The sequence below is a fragment of the Erinaceus europaeus genome, chromosome 7 (assembly GCF_950295315.1).
Source record: "Erinaceus europaeus chromosome 7, mEriEur2.1, whole genome shotgun sequence".
NCBI classification, from domain to species: Eukaryota; Metazoa; Chordata; class Mammalia; order Eulipotyphla; family Erinaceidae; genus Erinaceus; species Erinaceus europaeus.
Window position 1 is genome coordinate 59,172,818 of NC_080168.1, and position 18,713 is coordinate 59,191,530.

An 18,713-nucleotide genomic window follows, 5' to 3' on the forward strand; every position below is an offset into this window, starting at 1 on the left:
ATTGGAGAAATGAACCAGGACAAGAGGCCAGCTAAAAGCACCCCAAAGGGTGAAGCACAAAATAATGAGGTCAACATCCAAACACTAGTTAAGCAAATAGTCACAGGAGTGAGTAAAGAGTTTGAAAGAATTGTCATCAGAAATGCAGAAACAACAAATGAGACTCTGGAAGAAAACACTAATTATCTCAAGGTTATTAGAGAGCTGAAAGCTGAAATAGCTGAGCTAAGAACACAACTATCTCAACAAGCTAAAACAGTATCAGAACAGGGTAACAAAATAGATGAACTCCAGAAAACAGTAGAAGGGAGAGAGAACAGAATCAATGAGGCTGAAGATAAACTTAGCAAGATTAAGGACAAATTAGAGACAACTAAAAAAGAAGTAAGAGATCTCAAAAAGAGATTAAGAGATTCTGAAAACAACAGAGACCTATGGGATTACTTTAAAAGATATAATATATGTATTACTGGCTTACCAGAGGAAGAAAGAGAGGGAAGGGAAGAAAGCATTCTTCAGGCCATAATAGCTGAGAACTTCTATAGTCTAGACAACATCAAAGACATAAAGGTTCAAGAAGCCCAGAAGGTCCCAAACAGAATTAACTCAAACTTAGAGACACCAAGACACATCATATTTAGAATGGAAAGGAATAAGAATCAAGAAAGGATCCTGAAGGCTGCAAGAGGAAAACAAAGAGTCACCTACAGAGGAAAACCCATAAGATTTGCAGCAGACTTCTCCACACAAACACTACAGGCCAGAAAAGAATGGCAAGATATCTACCAATGAGAAAGTGCTCCATGAGAAAGGCTTTCAACCAAGACCACTGTATACTGCTAGACTGTCATTCAGACTAGATGGAGGCATCAAAACCTTCTCAGACTAGCAACAGTTGAAAGAATCAACTATCACCAAGCCTGCCCTGAAAGAAGTTCTCAACATTCTCCTATAAACAGTCAGACCACCATAAATAGGCCATATATCAGAACACTCTAAAAATCTACAAGAATGGCATTAAAATATCTTCAATCTTTCATATCAATAAATGTCAATGGCCTGAATTCACCTATTAAAAGGCACAGAGTAGGAAGATGGTTCAGAAAACACAACCCAACAATATGCTGTCTACAGGAAACCCACCTAACTCCACAAGACAAACACATACTGAAAGTAAAAGGATGGAAAACTATCATACAAGCAAATGGCCCACAAAAAAAGGGCAGGAACAGCTATTCTCATATCTGACATAATAGACTTTAAAATAAATAAAATTTAAAAAGATAAGGATGGACATTATGTAATGCTCAGAGGATCAGTCAATCAAGAGGACTTAACAATTATTAACATCTATGCACCCAATGAGAAGCCATCTAAATACATCAAAAATCTACTGAAAGAGCTACAGCAATATATTAGTAGCAAAACACTCATAGTAGGGGACTTCAACACCCCATTCTCTCAACTTGACAGATCATCCAGGAAGAAAATCAATAAACACATAAGCTAAATGAGGAGATAGATAAACTAGAACTATTGGACATTTTCAGAGTCACTTATCCTAATAAACTGGAATAAACATTTTACTCAAGTCCACATGGGTAATTCTCAAAGATAGACCATATATTAGGCCACAAAGACAGCAACAGCAAATTCAAGAGCATTGAAATCATCCCAAGAATCTTCTCAGACCACAGTGGAATTAAACGAACACTTAACAATCAACAAAGGGTTAGTAATAGTCCTAAAATGTGGAAGCTCAAGAGTTCACTCCTTAACAACTACTGGGTCAAAGAGGAAATCAAGGAAGAAATCAAAATGTTTCGAGACTTCAATGAAAATGAAGACACAAGCTATCAATATATTTGGGACACAGCTAAGGCAGTACTGAGAGGGAAGTTCATAGCCATACAAGCACACACTAGGAACCAAGAAAAAGCACAAATAAACAACCTGATTGCACATCTTAAAGACCTAGACGAAGAAGAACAGAGAAACCCTAAAGCAACCAGAAGGACAGAAATCACTAAAGTTAGAGCATAAATCAATAACATTGAAAATAAGAAAACCATACAAAAGATCAATGAAAGGAAATTTTGGTTCTTCGAAAGAGTGAACAAAATTGATAAACCTTTAGCCGGATTCACAAAACAAAAAAGGGAGAAAACCCACATATATCAGATCATAAATGGAAAAGAAGATATCACAACAGACACCACAGAAATTCAGCATATCATGCAAGGCTTCTATGAACCACTCTATGCCACCTAGCTAGAGAACCTGTAGGAAATGGATGATTTCCTAGATACCTACAAACTTCCAAAATTAAATAAAGAGGAACTATATAATATGAACAGACCCATCACAGCTAATGAAATTGAAACAGTTATCAAAAATCTTCCCAAAAATAAAAGTCCTAGACCAGATGGTTTTACAAATGTATTCTACAAAACTGTCAAAGAAAAACTAATACCTCTACTTTTAAAAGTCTTCCAGAAGATTGAAGACACTGGAATACTCCCTGCCAGCTTCTATGAAGCCAAAATCTGATACCAAAAGCAGACAGGGACACAACCAAAAAAGAAAACTACAGACCATTATCTCTGATGAACATAGATGGGAAAATATTCAACAAAATTCTAGCCAACCGGATACAGCAGTATATAAAAAGATTGTTCATCATGACCAAGTGGGGTTTATCCCAGGCATGCAAGGTTGGTTTAATATATGTAAATCAATCAATGTGATCCACCAAATAAATAAAAGCAAGACCAAAACCACATGGTCATTTCAATAGATGCAGAGAAAGCCTTTGACAAAATACAACATCACTTTATGATCAAAACACTACAAAAAATGGGAATAGATGGAAAATTCCTGAAGATAGTGGAGTCTATATATAGCAAACCTACAGCCAACATCATACTCAATGGTGAAAAACTGGAAGCATTTCCACTCAGATCAGGTACTAGACAGGGCTGCCCACTATCACCATTACTATTCAACATAGTGTTGGAAGTTCCTGCCATAGCAATCATGCAGGAGGGACAAATTAAAGGGATACAGATTGGAAGGGAAGAAGTCAAACTCTCCCTATTTGCAGAAGACATAATAGTACACATAGAAAACCTAAGGAATACAGCAAGAAGCTTTTGGAAATCATCAGGCAATACAGTAAGGTGTCAGGCTACAAAATTAACATTCAAAAGTCAGTGACATTCCTCTATGCAAACACTAAGTTAGAAGAACATGAAATACAAAAATCAATTCCTTTTACTATAGCAACAAAAACAATAAAGTATCTAGGAATAAACCTTACCAAAGAAGTCAAAAACTTGTATACTGAAAACTATAAGTCAAAAACTTGTATACTGAAAACTATGAGTCACTAATCAAGGAAATTGAAAAAGACACAAAGAAGTGGAAAAATATTCCATGTTCATGGGTTGGAAGAACTAACATCATCAAAATGAATATACTACCCAGAGCCATATATAAACTTAATGCTATCCCCATCAAGATCCCAAGCAGATTTTTTTTTTGGAGAATAGAATAAATACTACAAATGTTTATCTGGAACCAGAAAAGACCTAGAATTGCCAAAACAATCTTGAGCAAAAAGAACAGAACTGGAGGCATCACACTTCCAGATCTCAAATTGTATTACAGGGCCATTGTTTTCAAAACTGCTTGGTACTGGAACATGAATAGACACACTGACCAGTGGGATATAATTGAGAGCCCAGAAGTAAGCCCCCACACCTATGGACATCTAATCTTTGGCAAAGGTGCCCAGACTATTAAATGGGGAATGCAGAGTCTCTTCAACAAATGGTGTTGGAAAACAATGGGTTGAAACATGCAGAAGAATGAAACTGAACACTATATTTCACCAAATAAAAAAGTAAATTCCAAGAAGATCAAGGACTTGGATGTTAGACCACAAACTATCAGATACTTAGAGGAAAATATTGGCAGAACTCTTTTCCACATAAACTTTAAAGACATCTCTAATGAAACTAATCCAATTACAAAGAAGACTAAGGCAAGCATAAACCTCTGAGACTACATAAAATTAAAAAGCTTCTTCACACCAAAAGAAACCACTACCTAAACCAAGAGACCCCTCACAGAATGGGAGAAGATCTTTACATGCCATACATCAGAAAAGAGGCTAATTAATAACCAAAATATATAAATTGCTTGCCAAACTCAACAACAAGAAAACAAATAACCCATCCAAAAATGGGGAGAGAATACAAACAGAATATTCTTCATAGAAGAGATTCAAAAGATCAACAAACATGAAAAAATGCTCCAAGTCTTTGATTGTCAGAGAAATGCAAATAAAGACAATGAGATACCACTTCACTCCTGTGAGAATGTTATACATCAGAAAAGGTAACAGCAGCAAATGCTGGAGAGGTTCTGGGGTTCAAAGCTACACTCCTGAACCGCTGGTGGGAATGTAAATTGCTCCAACCTCTGTGGAGAACAGTCTGGAGAACTCTCAGAAGGCTAAAAACGGATCTACACTATGATCCTGCAATTCCTCTCCTGGGGATATATCCTAAATAACCCAACACACCCATCCAAAAAGATCCGCGTACACATATATTCTAGCAGCACAATCTGTAAAACCTGGAAGCAACCCAACAACAGATGAGTAGCTGAGCAAGTTGTGGTATATATACACAATGGAATACTACTCAGCTATTAAAAACGGCGACTTCACCATTTTCAGCCGATCTTGGATGGACCTTGAAAAATGCATGTTAAGTGAAATAATCCAGAAACAGAAGGATGAATATGGGATGATCTCACTGTCAGGCAGAAGTTGAAAAACAAGATAAGAAGAGAAAACACAAGTAGAACCTGAACTGGAATTGGCATATTACACCAAAGTACAAGACTGTGGAGTGGGGTGGGGGGGGAGAATATAGGTCCAAAAGGATGCCAGAGGACCTAGTGGGGGTTGTACTGTTATATGGAAAACTGGGAAATGTTATGCATGTAGAAACTATTATATTTACTGTCGAATGTAAAGCATTAATTCCCCAATAAAGAAATAATAATAAAAAAATAAAGACAACTTTCACCCACTGAATAAGGATTTCTTAAGAGGGTAGGTCTTTTTTGTTTGTTTGTTTTTAGTTGATTTTTTTTTTCTTTTTAACCAGAGCATTGCTCAGCTCTGGTTTATGGTGGTGTGGGGGATTGAATTTGCAACTTTGGACCCTTAAGCAGGTGAGTCTCTTTGCACAGTCATTATGCTATTTAACCCCCACAGGGTAGGTCTTATGTTAAGTGTTCTTACCAGGAGAGAGAGAGAGACAGGGAGAGAGAGAGAGACAGACAGAGAGAGACAGACAGAGAGAGAGAGAGAGAAGGAGGAGGAGGAAGAAGAGGAGGAGGATAATGAGGAGGACGAGGAGGAGAAGGAGAATAGGAGGAGAAGGAAGAAGAAAATGTTCAGAGCTGATGGACCTGTTTACTATTTTAACTATGGGAGTAGGATCACAGTAATTATGTGTAGGCTTTCCCAGTGTATCATTGTATATCATAAAACTGCTGGTTTTTGTTTTAGTATGAAAGCCTACGTTTCTCTCTCTCATTCTTTTTTACTTTTGATAGAGACATAGAAGGGAGAGAGAGAGAGAGAGAGAGAGAGAGAGATGCACCATAACACCAAAGCTTCCTTCAGTACTGTGACAGCCAAACTCCAACCTGCCCACTTGACAAATCAGCACATTATCCAAGTGAACTGTTCTGCTAGCCATATGGATACATTCTTCAAAAGCAATCCTGAGCTGAGCTGGTCCGTCAGCATCAGAGAATACAGCAGGTCTCAGGTTCATTCTTTGGCAAAAACTGTTTAAGAGCTGAGTCTCTCTCTAGCTCCATCATGAATTTTAAAAAGTTGGTCCCTATCTACCATAAAATAAATACATCTTTGGGGGAAAAAAAGTTTTCCTGGACCCAGTCCTATCCAACAACAGCAGCAATGGCAATAACAGCAGCAGCAACAATAACAATAACAACAAGAGCAAGGGCAACAAAATGAGAAAAATGGCCACAGGAGCAGTGGATTTGTTGCCTACCTAACCCCAGGGATAACCCTGGAGGCAATAAAATAAGATAAAAAAATAAAATAAAATGAAATGAAATAAAATAAAATAAAGTTGCAGCGTATGTTAGTTGCAATGAGTGCCCAGTGGTTTCCCAATAACAATAAGCAATTCTTGGACACGGTGGCCAAGAATTCAGCAATTCTGACACCGTCTACCTGGAGACAGCTTCAGATTCCACAGGTGAAGAACATAGTCACCATCACACAGATGTCAACCCCAGGCTATGGCTATTACCTTGGCATTTGACCAACCAACTGCAAACTGGAGATAGCCAAGACCTTCTCCTTGGGTTTGATTAATTTTCCAGGACAGCAGCCAGAACTTGGGAACCCACCCATGAGATCACTGTTTATCACAAAAACTGTGACTAAGGAACAGGCAAGTGGAAGAGGTGAACAGGGTGTGCATGGAGGAATGGCAGGAGCCAGTAGGCTCCCTAAACCTCCGTATTTTGATACAGACAGGAGCTCTTCCCACCCCCTTCTTGGGCCTCTAGGGAGGTTTCATTACTGAAGTGCAGCTGACTAAATCATGGGCCACTGGCACCTGAACCTGACACCTCTCCTTGGAGGTCAGGGTGTTGAATCAAGTCTCAACTCTCTAGTCAAGTGGTTCGTTCTTCTGGCAACTAGCTCCGTCTCTACTCAAAAGCCACATCACAAGACACCTTCATCTTTCTCATCACTTAGGACAGTCCAAGGGTGCAGGCAGCTGTGACTGAGGAGGAAGAAGACCCAATACAGATGTGAAACGATTTTGATCACTGCAATTACTAAGTTGACATTTCTCTGACAAACCACAATACTACAACTCTAAATAAAACGTCCTTGCTTATTGTTAGTTTCTTTCAAATACATCAACAAACAAACACTACCTTCCCTTTTTTAACTTTTTTTTGCCTCCAGGGTTATTGCTAGGGCTCAGTGCCAGCACTATGAATCCACTGCTCTTGAAGGCGAGTTTTCCCATTTTGTTGTCTTTCTTGTCAATGTTAGGATTATTATTGTTACTGTTGTTTTAGCTCTTGTTGATATATAGGACATAGAGAAATGGAGAGAAGAGGGGAAGACAGAGAGGGGGAGAGAAAGATAGACACCAGCAGATCTGCTTCACTGCTTGTGAAGCGATCCCCCCTGCAGGTGGGGAGCTGGGGGCTCAAACTGGGATCCTTCCGCTGGTCCTTGTGCTTTGTGCCATGTGGGCTTAACCCGCTGTGCTACCACCCAGCCCCCTTAAAATATTTTTATTATGTTTATTTATTGGTTAGAGACAGCCAGGAATTGAGAGAGGAAAAGGAGACAGAGAGAGCCCTGCAGCCCTGCTTCACCATTTGTAAAGCTTTCCCCCCTGCAAGTGGAGACTGGGGTTCTGAATACTGTAATGTGTGTGCTCAACCAGGTGCCCACCTGGCCCCAACTTCTCTCACCTTGTTTTTGCTGCCACGTATATGTATGTGACTACCATATATTATATTCAAGGTTTCTCAAACCCATTTTATCCTGATACTTGTATCTTCTAAGAGATTTTTTGTTTGTTTGTTTTGTGAAAACAGAGTGCTTACAAATTTCAGTGGAATATTCTCACAAGAATCAAGGCTTTGAAGGACATCTATGAACATGTGCAGGACTTGGTACGTCCACTACAAAACTCTGCCTAATAAACCTAGTTTAAGCCACATAAAAGTACAAGGTTGTCAACGGCTTGAGTTTGCACAGCTTTGCAGGAAGAACACAATATATCAATAAAATGTAAAACATAAGAGTATAATCTAACGTAGAAATGCATACTGCTTGCCCCTTGAATAAGTAACCAAAGAAAAATAACTTCCATAGGTGTTTTCTCAATCTTTCAGCTCATGCTCTTGAATCTGAGAAATACCTATGAATATTTTTAAAAATTACACATCTGTGGGAGTCCCAGAACCCCAGCCCACCTAGCTGAATCAAAGAGAAAGGATCATCATTTTTGCACCATATTCCAACCAGCCTTCCTACCCCCACAAAAAGAGAGTCAGTAACTGCACTAGAGAAAGGGTGACGTTCTGTTCGCCCATTCTTTCCAGTTCCCTGCTATGGTACACTAACTTCACCAATAAATAAACCGCAGTAAAAATTATGATTGAAGACTGAGTTACGGTCATTCATTGACGTCACTGGCTCATAAAATTTGACTGGCAATTTTGGTTTTCACTAGCATTTCAAAAACTAATTCAGTTTATTGTGAGAATATGTACTGACAGCAAAGAGACATATACAAAAAATGAACAGAAAACTAAAATTCAAACAAAATGTCAAATAACATGTGAAGCATTAGTTCTAACAAGAAGGAAAGCAACCTGAGATACGGAAATAAATAAAAATACAACTCTGAAGTCTATTAGAAGTCTATAAAATTTAAAGAGAATAGCATGTCGAGAGAGAGGGGGGAGAGGGAGAGAGAGAGAAAGAGAGAGAGAGAGAGAATGCATTGCTTAAAAAAAAGAATATCAAGGAAATAAAACCATAGTTTAAAAAATGGAAATAGTAGACTTCATAAGAGAATAAAGAAAACTAAAAAATGGTTTAGGGAGCTGAAAGGAGTTATCTTGGGACACCACATACACATACATGACAGGGTACAGGGTAGAAAGAAGAGTAAGAACTACAGATGAGAGAGCTACCAACATGGGGCTGGGGCTTGCTCAGCGCATTAAAGCATCCAACTTGCAAGCCTGAGGCCCCAGTGGCCTCAAGGTCAACCTAACTGAGGTGAATAGTGTTTTGATGCTCCCTCCCTTCAACAAAGTCTTTAGAATAAAAAAAGTTGTACAAATTATAATATCATACAATAGGAGGGCTAGACAGTGAGAGAAAATAATAGTACAAAAGAGGAAATAATGCTTAGTGCTTGAAAAGTACCAGGCAGGGTTCTAAGTATTACACATAATTATAACGTAGAAATACCTATATGCATATACATACGCATGTAGTGTCATTCACTGTAATACCTACTATTTAAGTATTACCATCCCTGATTTACAGATGAGGAATTCAGGGTCCGGGTGGTAGCACAGCAGGCTAAGCACACATGGCGCAAAGCACAAGGACCCGGGGCGTAAGGATCCTGGCTCAAGCCCCTGGGTCTCCAACTGCGCGGGGGGGGGGGGGGGGTGTCACTTCACAGGCGGTGAGGCAGGTCTGTAGGTGCCTATCTTTCTCTTCCCCTCTCTGTCTTCCCCTCCTCTCTCAATTTCTCTCTCTGTCCTATCCAACAACATCAGCAATGAAAACAATAATAATAACAGCAAGATAAAACAAGGGCAATGAAAGGGAAAAAAATAGCCTCCAGGAGCAATGGATTTGTAGTGTAGGCACTGAGCCCCAGCGATAACCCTGGAGGAAAAAAAAAAGAAAGAAAGAAAAAGAAAAGAAATAGCACAGTAACTGGGCATATGACCTCACCAGTGTATCTTGGGAACTCTCCTCCCCAGAGCCCTACCCCATTAGGGAAAGATAGAGATAAGGTGGGCATATGGATCCACCTGACAACGTCCATGTCCAGCAGAAAAGCAGTTACAGAAACCAGACCTTCCACTACCTTCTGCACCCAAAACCAATTTTGATCCATACTCCAAATTGGGGAGAAATGATAGGGAGATGATGAGTAGAGGGCTCTGAACTCCACCAGGAATCAGAGAGAGAGGAGGGAGACCAGACTTTTGGATGTAGTAATATGTGTATATGTGTGACTTGGAAAGGAAGAGAAGCTAGGACACCCCCCCCCAAAAAAAAGGCAAATATATACAAATAAAGACACACAGTTGTAGAAATAAGAGTTGACCCATATCTGCTATAGCTTCCAATGAAGGGACTGGGGATTCAGAACTCTTGATAGTAGGAAAGGTGCAGAGTTGTACTCCTGTTATCTTGCAATATTATAAATCAGTATCAAATCACTAATAAAAAAGAAAAAATAGCATGGTAACCTTTCTCAACATATATGATATTTTTTTTGTAAAAGTGTTTTAGTGTAGACAGGGAAAAAAAGCTTAACTATGAACAAAAATAAATAGATTTCATTAAACTGCTAACTGACAAGAAGTAGTACACCCAGTTAAGTATGGACTGGGGTTCAAGCATCCAGTCCCCACTTGCAAAGAGGAAGCCTCAAAAGTGGTGAAGCAGCGCTGTAAGTGTCTCTCTCTCTCTCCCTCCTCCCTCCTTCCCTCCTCTCAGTTTCTCTGTCTCTACCTAAAAATGAATAAATGGATAGAATATTTTTTAAATGTTAAACTCTGAGAGGACAAAAATTAAGAGACATCAAACAGAAAACCACCCTGTAAATCAACCTTTCATGATGTGACAGGAGAAAATAAATTACCAGAGAGAGATATTTTAATATGAAGTCTTCATAGAGAAAAATATTTTTGAATACCTTTTTCAAAAGTGAGTAAAATCTACAAACAAGCAATTTGTAGAAGAAACAGCAGTACCCAACTCCCACTCAATCCTTCTTGCATTAAGAAAAAAAAAAAAAAAAGAAAATTAAGTAAAAATGACCGCATAATTTTTTTTCACCCAAGAAACTGACAAAGAAAACAACAATCAGATTAGCACATAGTGTTGTTTTGGTAGAAGGAAAGAAGCAGCCTTATCTACTGCTAAAGAAAGAGTCAACAGTAAATTTTGGAAGAGTCACTGCACAGTACCCATCAACATTAAAAAGTGCTAAATAAGGGCAAGAGACCAGCATACTTTAATGATGGTTCTTTTGGTCACTACCAGGCCACCCCATCATCCAGGGCCCTAGTCAAGAAATCCTGGAATTCCCACACAGATATGATGGGCCTAGATCTCTAAGAGATTCCTCTCTCCACTATCACCGACCATCTCCATCAGAACAACATAATGGGCCCCTTTCTGTGCCCCTACAGGACCTTGCCCTTTCTCTGAAGGGCAACTGAGTCAACATACTCTGCCACTCAAGGAAGATGGGTCCTGCAATGAGTGCAGCCTAGAATGTTCCTAGCTGTGACCACAGAATGTGAGCTCAGACCTACAGGGATGCAGAGGTTACACAGGCTCCTGTGCTGAATATGGGCCCCAGACCAGATCTGCGGTGTTTACAGTTAATTTATATACTTTTCTCATATTTGGGAGTTACTCTGTTCCCTGATCCAGCTTTCTAGTCTTATTTCCAAAACGGAGACCCCAAATCTCATCTGCAATATTCTTGCCTTTATGTTCCTCATTATTAAACATTTTGTTCTGCTTTATATCTAATGCTTTTCAACCACCAAACTGCATGATATCAACCTGACTTCCCTGGGCAGACGACCTCATCAATATGTCTTGGAACCTCACTTCTCCAGAGCCCTACTCCACTAAGGAAAGACAGAAACAGGCTAGTAGTATGGATCCACCTGCCAATGCCCATGTCCAGTGGAGAAGCAATTACACAAACTGGAACTCCCACCTTCTGCATCCCATAATGATTCTGGGTCCATGCTCCCAGAGGGATAAAGAACAGGATGTCTTCCAAGGGAGAATGGAATACAGAACTCTGGTGGTGGGAATTGTGTGGAATCGTACCCCTCTTATCCTATGCTCTTGTCAACCATTATTAAATCAATTTAAACAAAAGAAAGAAAAGGAAAGGGGGGAGAGTGGTTGTGCTTCCAGGCATCTGTTTTATGGTGAGATGTTTGGAGCAAAGGGAGCACTGGAACTTTGTGTATGAAGTCACACAGTGCCTGATGCTTTATGTCTCACTCTGAGCCACAGTGAGATGGAGAAGCAATGTTTGCTCCTCTTCCTGGAGACTGAGTTCCTCTCTACAGTGAACAGTCCTCTAAGAAATAGGTGGCTGCAAGGACGGCCCTGCACTGATCCCAGAGGTTAGCCAAAGCAGCTGCCAAGCTTTCTGGAATCAATCCAACAGCCATCATGTCCCATCGACCTTCCCAAGTCTGACTGAAGGTCATGAATTATAAATGTACCATTCTGCATGTTGTTGCCATCTTCACACCTGCATATGCAGCAGGTCGTCATTTCTTTGTTTCTGTTCACTAGCAGAACTGATATGGATTTTGCTCACCAATCGATTAGCTGAGACTAAGCCAAACTAAAGAGTGGTAGCATTGATCAATCGGGTGTTATGTCACCTTTTTTTTTAAACAAAACAAAGTCTCATTTTTTTCTAGCAGCAAAAGGTGAATCCCAGAGGAAGCAGAAACAATGTTTGGAGTCCCACAAGCCTGTCTAGTTTATTTACAATTCCCTCCTCTATTCTTCCTGCCTATCCAGATGCTTCTTTTTCTTTGTTTCCTGAGCTGAAGTCAGTGTCACTGTCTTTGAGATGCTAAGTACTACAAAAGCCTGTGTGTTTCAATCCTCATGCACAGAATTTCTAAGTTCTTACCTTTGCCGGATAATGCTGGGGTTGGCTGTCACTAAATGACTTTTGGAACCAACATCTCTGATGTATTCACTTGACAAAGGAGGAAGATTACATCTAGAGAAACAATAACAAGCATTTTAGAGTAATTTCATACATTTTCCAAATTTATTTCACATGGAATAGAGTTCTACATGAGAGAGCAAGATGGAGGAAGAGAGAGATCAGGACACCACTTTGTGACAGGTGGTGCTGGGGATGAGGCCAGGACCCTCAGGAACGCAAGTCCCATGTTCCACCAGCTGAGATATTTCCCCTACAACTGATTTTCTCCCTCCCTCCCTCCTTTCCTCTTTCTCTCTTTCTTTGTATAGCTGTATTTATTTAAGATTTATAGAGACAGAAATTGAGTGGAGAGAGGGAGAGAGGGGGAGAGAAAGACACACACCAACAGCACTGCTTCACCACTTGTAAAGTCTCTCCCTTGCAGGTGGGGACCGGGGACCTGAACCCAGGTCCTAACTCAGTATAGCATTCACTCTCCATTGGATGTACCACCACCTGGATCCTAATGTATGCTCTTTCAAATCCAGTCAGTCATCATGGCAAATAGGAATTTTGCTAAATCTGGCTGCACTCACAAATGGCTGTTCTTTAGCACCTCTCCCTCTTAATATAGATTAGATGACTATCAGCATCTTCAAGAAGCTGCCATGAAAGCTAGTCCTATTTTAGAAGGGGGGAAAAAAAGCCAGCTAGAGATACAAATGATCTCTAAAAGGAATGAGGCACAAGTAGAATGATCTTCCATTTGAGACATTTTCCAGATGCAGGTAGGACGGGGAATCTTAGACCTGAACTAAGGACTCATGATCATGAGGCTGTGATGTAGCTACAGACACAGGACCTATAGTTTCTTTCTCTGACTCCCACAAATCTCAAGGTGTGGAGATCTGTATTTGCCTGTGCCCATATTTCCCCAAATTCTAAATTAAAACAGTATGTTAGAGGCAAACTGCCAAAGCATGCCTGTGTTTTGGGTAGCTAGCTGATCAATGCTTGGAATGACTGTGGTGAAGACACGATGATTAGTCATCTGAATATTTCTTCTCTCTCATCTCAGTCCAGCTCAGCTCATCTCAGCCAAGGGGAAGCAAAGGTGATATTTCTCTGGTGATTCCCCTCCCTCCCTTGTGCTAATGCCACCCACTCTGGCAGCCTGCTTTAGCCACACTGTTTTCCAGATGTTTATAATGAAAAACTGGCAACTGCTAAGTTAAATCCCATAGCTTCCTTCCAGTGGGACAATAGGCAAGCTGTCACCACCTGTCTGTTTCCTTTCTATGCAGAATGAGGATGACGGTTTTTCCTCTTTTGGGAAGATAGTTGTAGGATTAAAGGGAGAAATGCATAAAGGTTATACTACACAGTATGAAGATATGTTTTAAAAAAATCCTACCTTGATACCTCACAAATGAAACTCAATAGACTAATGTACATCATAAAATATAATGGAATACATACTTACCAGTTTTTTAGATATATTTTATTTATTTATTGGGTAGAGACAGAGAAATCAAGAAAAGGGGGAAAGAGACACCTGTAGCCCTTCTGCACTGCTCAGGAAGCTTCCCCCTTGCTGGGAGCCTGAATCCACATTTCCTGTTTATGAAAACCCCAAATAAGTCTGTAACTTCCACGAGGTTTCCATTCACTGCTGTGTCCTAATTTCTCCTCTCTGGCCTGAGTTCTGCAGTTTCACTATATCCACAAAGGAAATCACAGTCTGCTTGTGGGTAAAGACTTCTTACAAACAGATCAAGGTTCCCTGTCAGTTCCCCAAATTTAAAGCAATCCCTGCTAAGAGTTTTGAAGACTTGCCATCATGATACATACATCCCACTGAATTAACTCAGCATTATAAAGTCACTGAGTTCCTGCTTTGCCTCACTGCAGTCCTGCAAGTGTTCAACCGTCCTGCACATTCTCCCCCCAGGACATGGAACTCTCCCTGAACCCTCTCAGCTGGCCAGCCTGAGGTCCCCTGTGACTCTGACCGAATCAGGGCCTCCCAGGCAGAAGCATGTCTCCATTAGTTTGGGATCGTTCTTTCATGTGCTCTGGGAACAGGAGATACTGCTTGCTCTGGCAGCTTAATCACTGGGCCAGCTGGTGATTTTTGCCGAGTGCCACTGAGAATGGACACAGTGGGCACTGTGGAAGGGAGTCCAGGGAAGCCATTACAGAGTCTCCTTTTGAAGTGTTTCTAGTTATGTGGGGTGTCCCACGTGGTCCTCACAACCCTGGGGAGGGGCTGAGTCTTAAGATGAAGACAGAGGACTTCTGGGATAAAACACAAGCTGAAAATCTGCTGTTTTCTCCTAAAGAATCTCTGAACTTTTTTTTTTTCAATGTGCCACTGGGAAGTGAACCCAGACCCACACACACACACAATATTATGCAGGATGACTCCCAGGACAACTGTGCTATTGCAACACCTCACACGTGAGCAGTTCAACCACTCCCAGGCCGGCTTATTCACTCTTAACTCTCTTTAATAGATACAGATGCAGATATGGATCTAGAGAGTATATATACAGAGAGGGGGCAGAGTGCAAGAGAGAAAGAGACACCACACCACCATGCTACCATTGATGGAGTTTCCCCTTGTGCTGCAGCACTCACATTTGCTATCTAGGCTTGAACCCAGATCCCTGTTCACGGCAAGGTGTGGGATCTACCTGGTAAGCTATGTCCCAGCACCAGTGAATCTTTTATTATTATTATTACTATTATTCATTTTGGATTGAGAGAGACAGACAAAAGAGAGACATGGAAGTACTGCTTTGTCATCCATGGAACTGCCATGTAGTGCTGAGTCTCAAATCCAAAGAAGATGAAGAAGCTTTGACCTTGCTCTTGCTGGTTCTTAGTAACATCTGAGAACAACTATATCTGTTCGCATGGCAAGCTGAATATTGCAAGGGAATGCTGGAAATTGGCTCTTTCTTCCCTTGGAAGAAAGAGCCAATTTCTTTCTCTATCACTCTCTTTCTCTATCACTCTCTCCCTCCCTTCCCCTATTCATTTGTTCATTCATTCCTTCTGCCCTCTCTCCCTTCCTTTCCTCTTTACTTTCTCTCCTTCTTTTTTCCTATGGTTTTCACTGGGGCTGCATGCCTGCATGATTTCACAATGCTGATGAACTCTTTTTTTCACTTAAGACACATAGTAAGAAATAAGAAATAGAGGTGGGAGAAGAGGGGGTTAGAGACACCACAGCACTGCTCTGCTATTCACAAAGCTTCCCCTTTACGTGGTGCTCTCATGTGGTGGGTCCTCAAGCACAAAAATCATGTGTTTTACTGGGTGAACTATCTTCTAGCTCCTCGGCATGCTGTTCTGTTATAACTAAGTGAAACAAATTGGTTTTCTTTTCTTTTCTTTTCTTTTCTTTTCTTTTCTTTTCTTTTCTTTTCTTTTCTTTTCTTTGTCTCCCGAGCTATTGCTGGGGTTCAGTGTCTGCACTACGAATCCACTGCTCCTGGAGGCTATTTTTTTTCCATTTTTGTTGCCCTTGTTGTTGATGTTACTGCTGCTGTTGTTGATGGACAGGACAGAGAGAAATGGGGAGAGGAAAGGAAGACAGGGGGGAGAGAAAGATAGATACCTGCAGACTTGCTTCTCCGCTTGTGAAATGACCCCTCTGCAGGTGGGGAGCAGGAGGCTGGAACTGGGATCCTTGCGCCGGCCCTTGCATTTCACTCCATGTGCACTTAACCTGCTGCGCTACCAGCTGGCCCTCACAAATTTGTTTTCATGGTTAAAAACGTTGTATTTCTGTATGTTCCTTGTAGGTACATCTCAACTCATGTGACTGGGTTCCTTAACACCTTGGCAGAGCAGCTCAGGGAAAGATGTGTCAATGCTAATTGCCAAATCTCACAACAGAGGATCATTCTCCAAACAATAAAGGTATTATTTTATAAGTTCATAAAGGTGTTTTGTGAGTGCATGTCTGGAAAACACTGGCATTGTATTTGCATGTAACCGTCTGTCTTAAATTCTGAATAAACTTTTTCTCCAAGTGCAAAAGTCAATGACACTTTTTCATAGCTCTTCTCTTAGGAAAAGAAAAAAAAAAACACTATAATTTTAACTTCTCAACTCTTAAAAACTGATAATTACACAGATTTACATAAAAGGCAGATCTAACACAGTCAAATTGTTTCTAATAAGGCATAATTGTATAAAAGAGTTTCCAACTTTTCCCTTTTGCTTGTTGGCACAATTAACAGACATTAACGGCTGAAGTGTCTTAGGAGCTATGTTCATGATCCTAAAAGATGTGATTATGGAAATGTGGAAAAATGGATATCCTTTGAGTCATGGAGTGCAGATGTCTGGGGATGGGCTTAGTACAGAGGAATCTTCACACAGAAAACCCATTTCACTCCTTTAAGAGTGTTATGTACCCTTAAATGTCCAAAAAGCGTGTTGAAGCATATTCAAAGGGCAACAAAATTATGTCACCCTCACTTCTGTCCCCAAGCCTCCCAGATCTTCTGCAACACCTGTCTTATACTGCTTCTGAGGAAGATGCCCATCCCAATGCACTCAGCACAGGGACAGCCTTCCCAGGGTGTGGGATAGATACCAAGTGCTGCCTCAGTCTCCCCGGCCACAGAGGGAGAGTGGCAGGAGACAGGGGTGGGACACAGATGAGTAGAGCAGAGGCCCTGGGCCAGAGACCAGCACCTGCTACAGTGTTTTGCCAGTAGGTGGAGGCAAAGGAGACAACACAGAAAAGAGCTAGAAGTAGATGGACAGATAATAAGCTCTGTGACCCACAGTGCAAGAATCTACCTTGCTTTCTAATCTCGACGAGGAGGTGGGTGCAGACAATACCTCCAGCATGGCCTCTGCAGGGACTCTGATTCTCTGTGTGAGGTGGACTTTTTGCACAGTTCCTGCAGTCGAGTTTGCATTGTCTTTCTTTTTTAATGCAGCACTAGGGGAGGGGATGAACACATGGCCTTGCATAGGCATGATGCCTTGGCCTCCTGGGTCCAAGTTCTCTCTCATTATTGCCTATTTTACCACTCTACTACCTATAGTGCTCCCTCAGTGCCCCTCATAGTGTTTCTGCTCGCTGTCAGGGTTTGGACTGAGGGCCCCATGCACAGCACAATGTGGTCTACCCTGTGAGCTGTTTTCTGGCCCCTAATTTAGGTTTTCCAGTTTCTCTTGAGTGTAGATTTATTTGTTCTTTGCAAAATAAATGTACGGAAAGGATGGATAATATTATATGCACAAATTCAGAGAAGTTAGCAGTTTCAAGAGCTCTTAACACAATTACAAGGAAGAAAAAAAGGGCACAGAGTGGAGTGGATAGATTACAATGTTTACTCATGGAGAGCTGGGAGGTTTTCATCACCTTGCTGTGTTGTCTAACATAAAACATGAGTGGGTCCACGGGAGGGGATGTCTTCACATCTCTGAGCTTTCTTAGGGTGTGTTCCCTCCCTCTGCTGAGGTCTCTTGTATCTGCACTTGAAGGGAAGCTAACAAGCTGTGAGAGGCCAGAGAAAGTGGGATGGTGGGGGGAGAGGGAGAAGGCAGAGGCTCTCACTTACCGCATGACAAAATCTGCTTCATCTATGCGACGGCCACAGCCGCTGTTCTTCAGAATCCCACCATTTCCCACCACGGCACATTTCTTCAGGGGCAGCTGGAATGGGGTCACCTAGCAACAGAAAACAAGGCGGGTTTTCACTGCAGAGAACACATGACTGTTCACAAAACCATTCTTTGCAGGAGACCCTTCAGGGAATGGGCAGGGCGAAAGCAGTGTGTAGAAAGATGCCAAGAAATTTGTAAGAAACAAGCTAGCCGGACTCTCTGGAATTATATATAAATTTAAATACATATATATCATAATAATCAATTCTTTAAACTTCATTTACATATGGCAATTTGTAAAATTGGCCATGCACATAGTAGAGGGTGTTCACTGGGGGGGGGGGGGGACAACGCCAAACAAAAGGAAGTATTAATTGCAAAGCCATTATGTTAGGAATAAAACCCAATGAATTATCTTCCCTGGCTTGTGTGCAGTTTCATTCGTTCATACCATGATCTACTCACTAAAAAATGTTGAGCATGGGGGGCTGGGCAGTAGCACACAAGGCAAGAAGCACAAGGCAT

General features: G+C 41.0%; 1 protein-coding gene and 1 long non-coding RNA gene across 4 annotated transcripts in view; one reads left to right on the plus strand and one right to left on the minus strand.

The window, feature by feature from the left end:
* Positions 1 to 18,713, plus strand: part of LOC132539422 (uncharacterized) — a 328,586-nt gene that overhangs the window by 227,504 nt on the left and 82,369 nt on the right. The gene's annotated exons all lie outside the window — the stretch shown is intronic.
* ST8SIA1 (ST8 alpha-N-acetyl-neuraminide alpha-2,8-sialyltransferase 1) overlaps positions 1 to 18,713 on the minus strand; it is a 171,198-nt gene that overhangs the window by 41,343 nt on the left and 111,142 nt on the right. For 2 of the 3 annotated variants that reach the window (XM_007517892.3, XM_060194497.1), the window contains exons 3-4: positions 18,143 to 18,252; positions 12,531 to 12,623 (exon numbers count right to left, since the gene is read on the minus strand). In XM_007517892.3, the coding sequence (XP_007517954.1) occupies positions 12,531 to 12,623; positions 18,143 to 18,252 (203 nt within the window). The remainder of the gene's footprint in view (positions 1 to 12,530; positions 12,624 to 18,142; positions 18,253 to 18,713) is intronic. The other variant, XM_060194496.1, reaches the window with a different exon arrangement.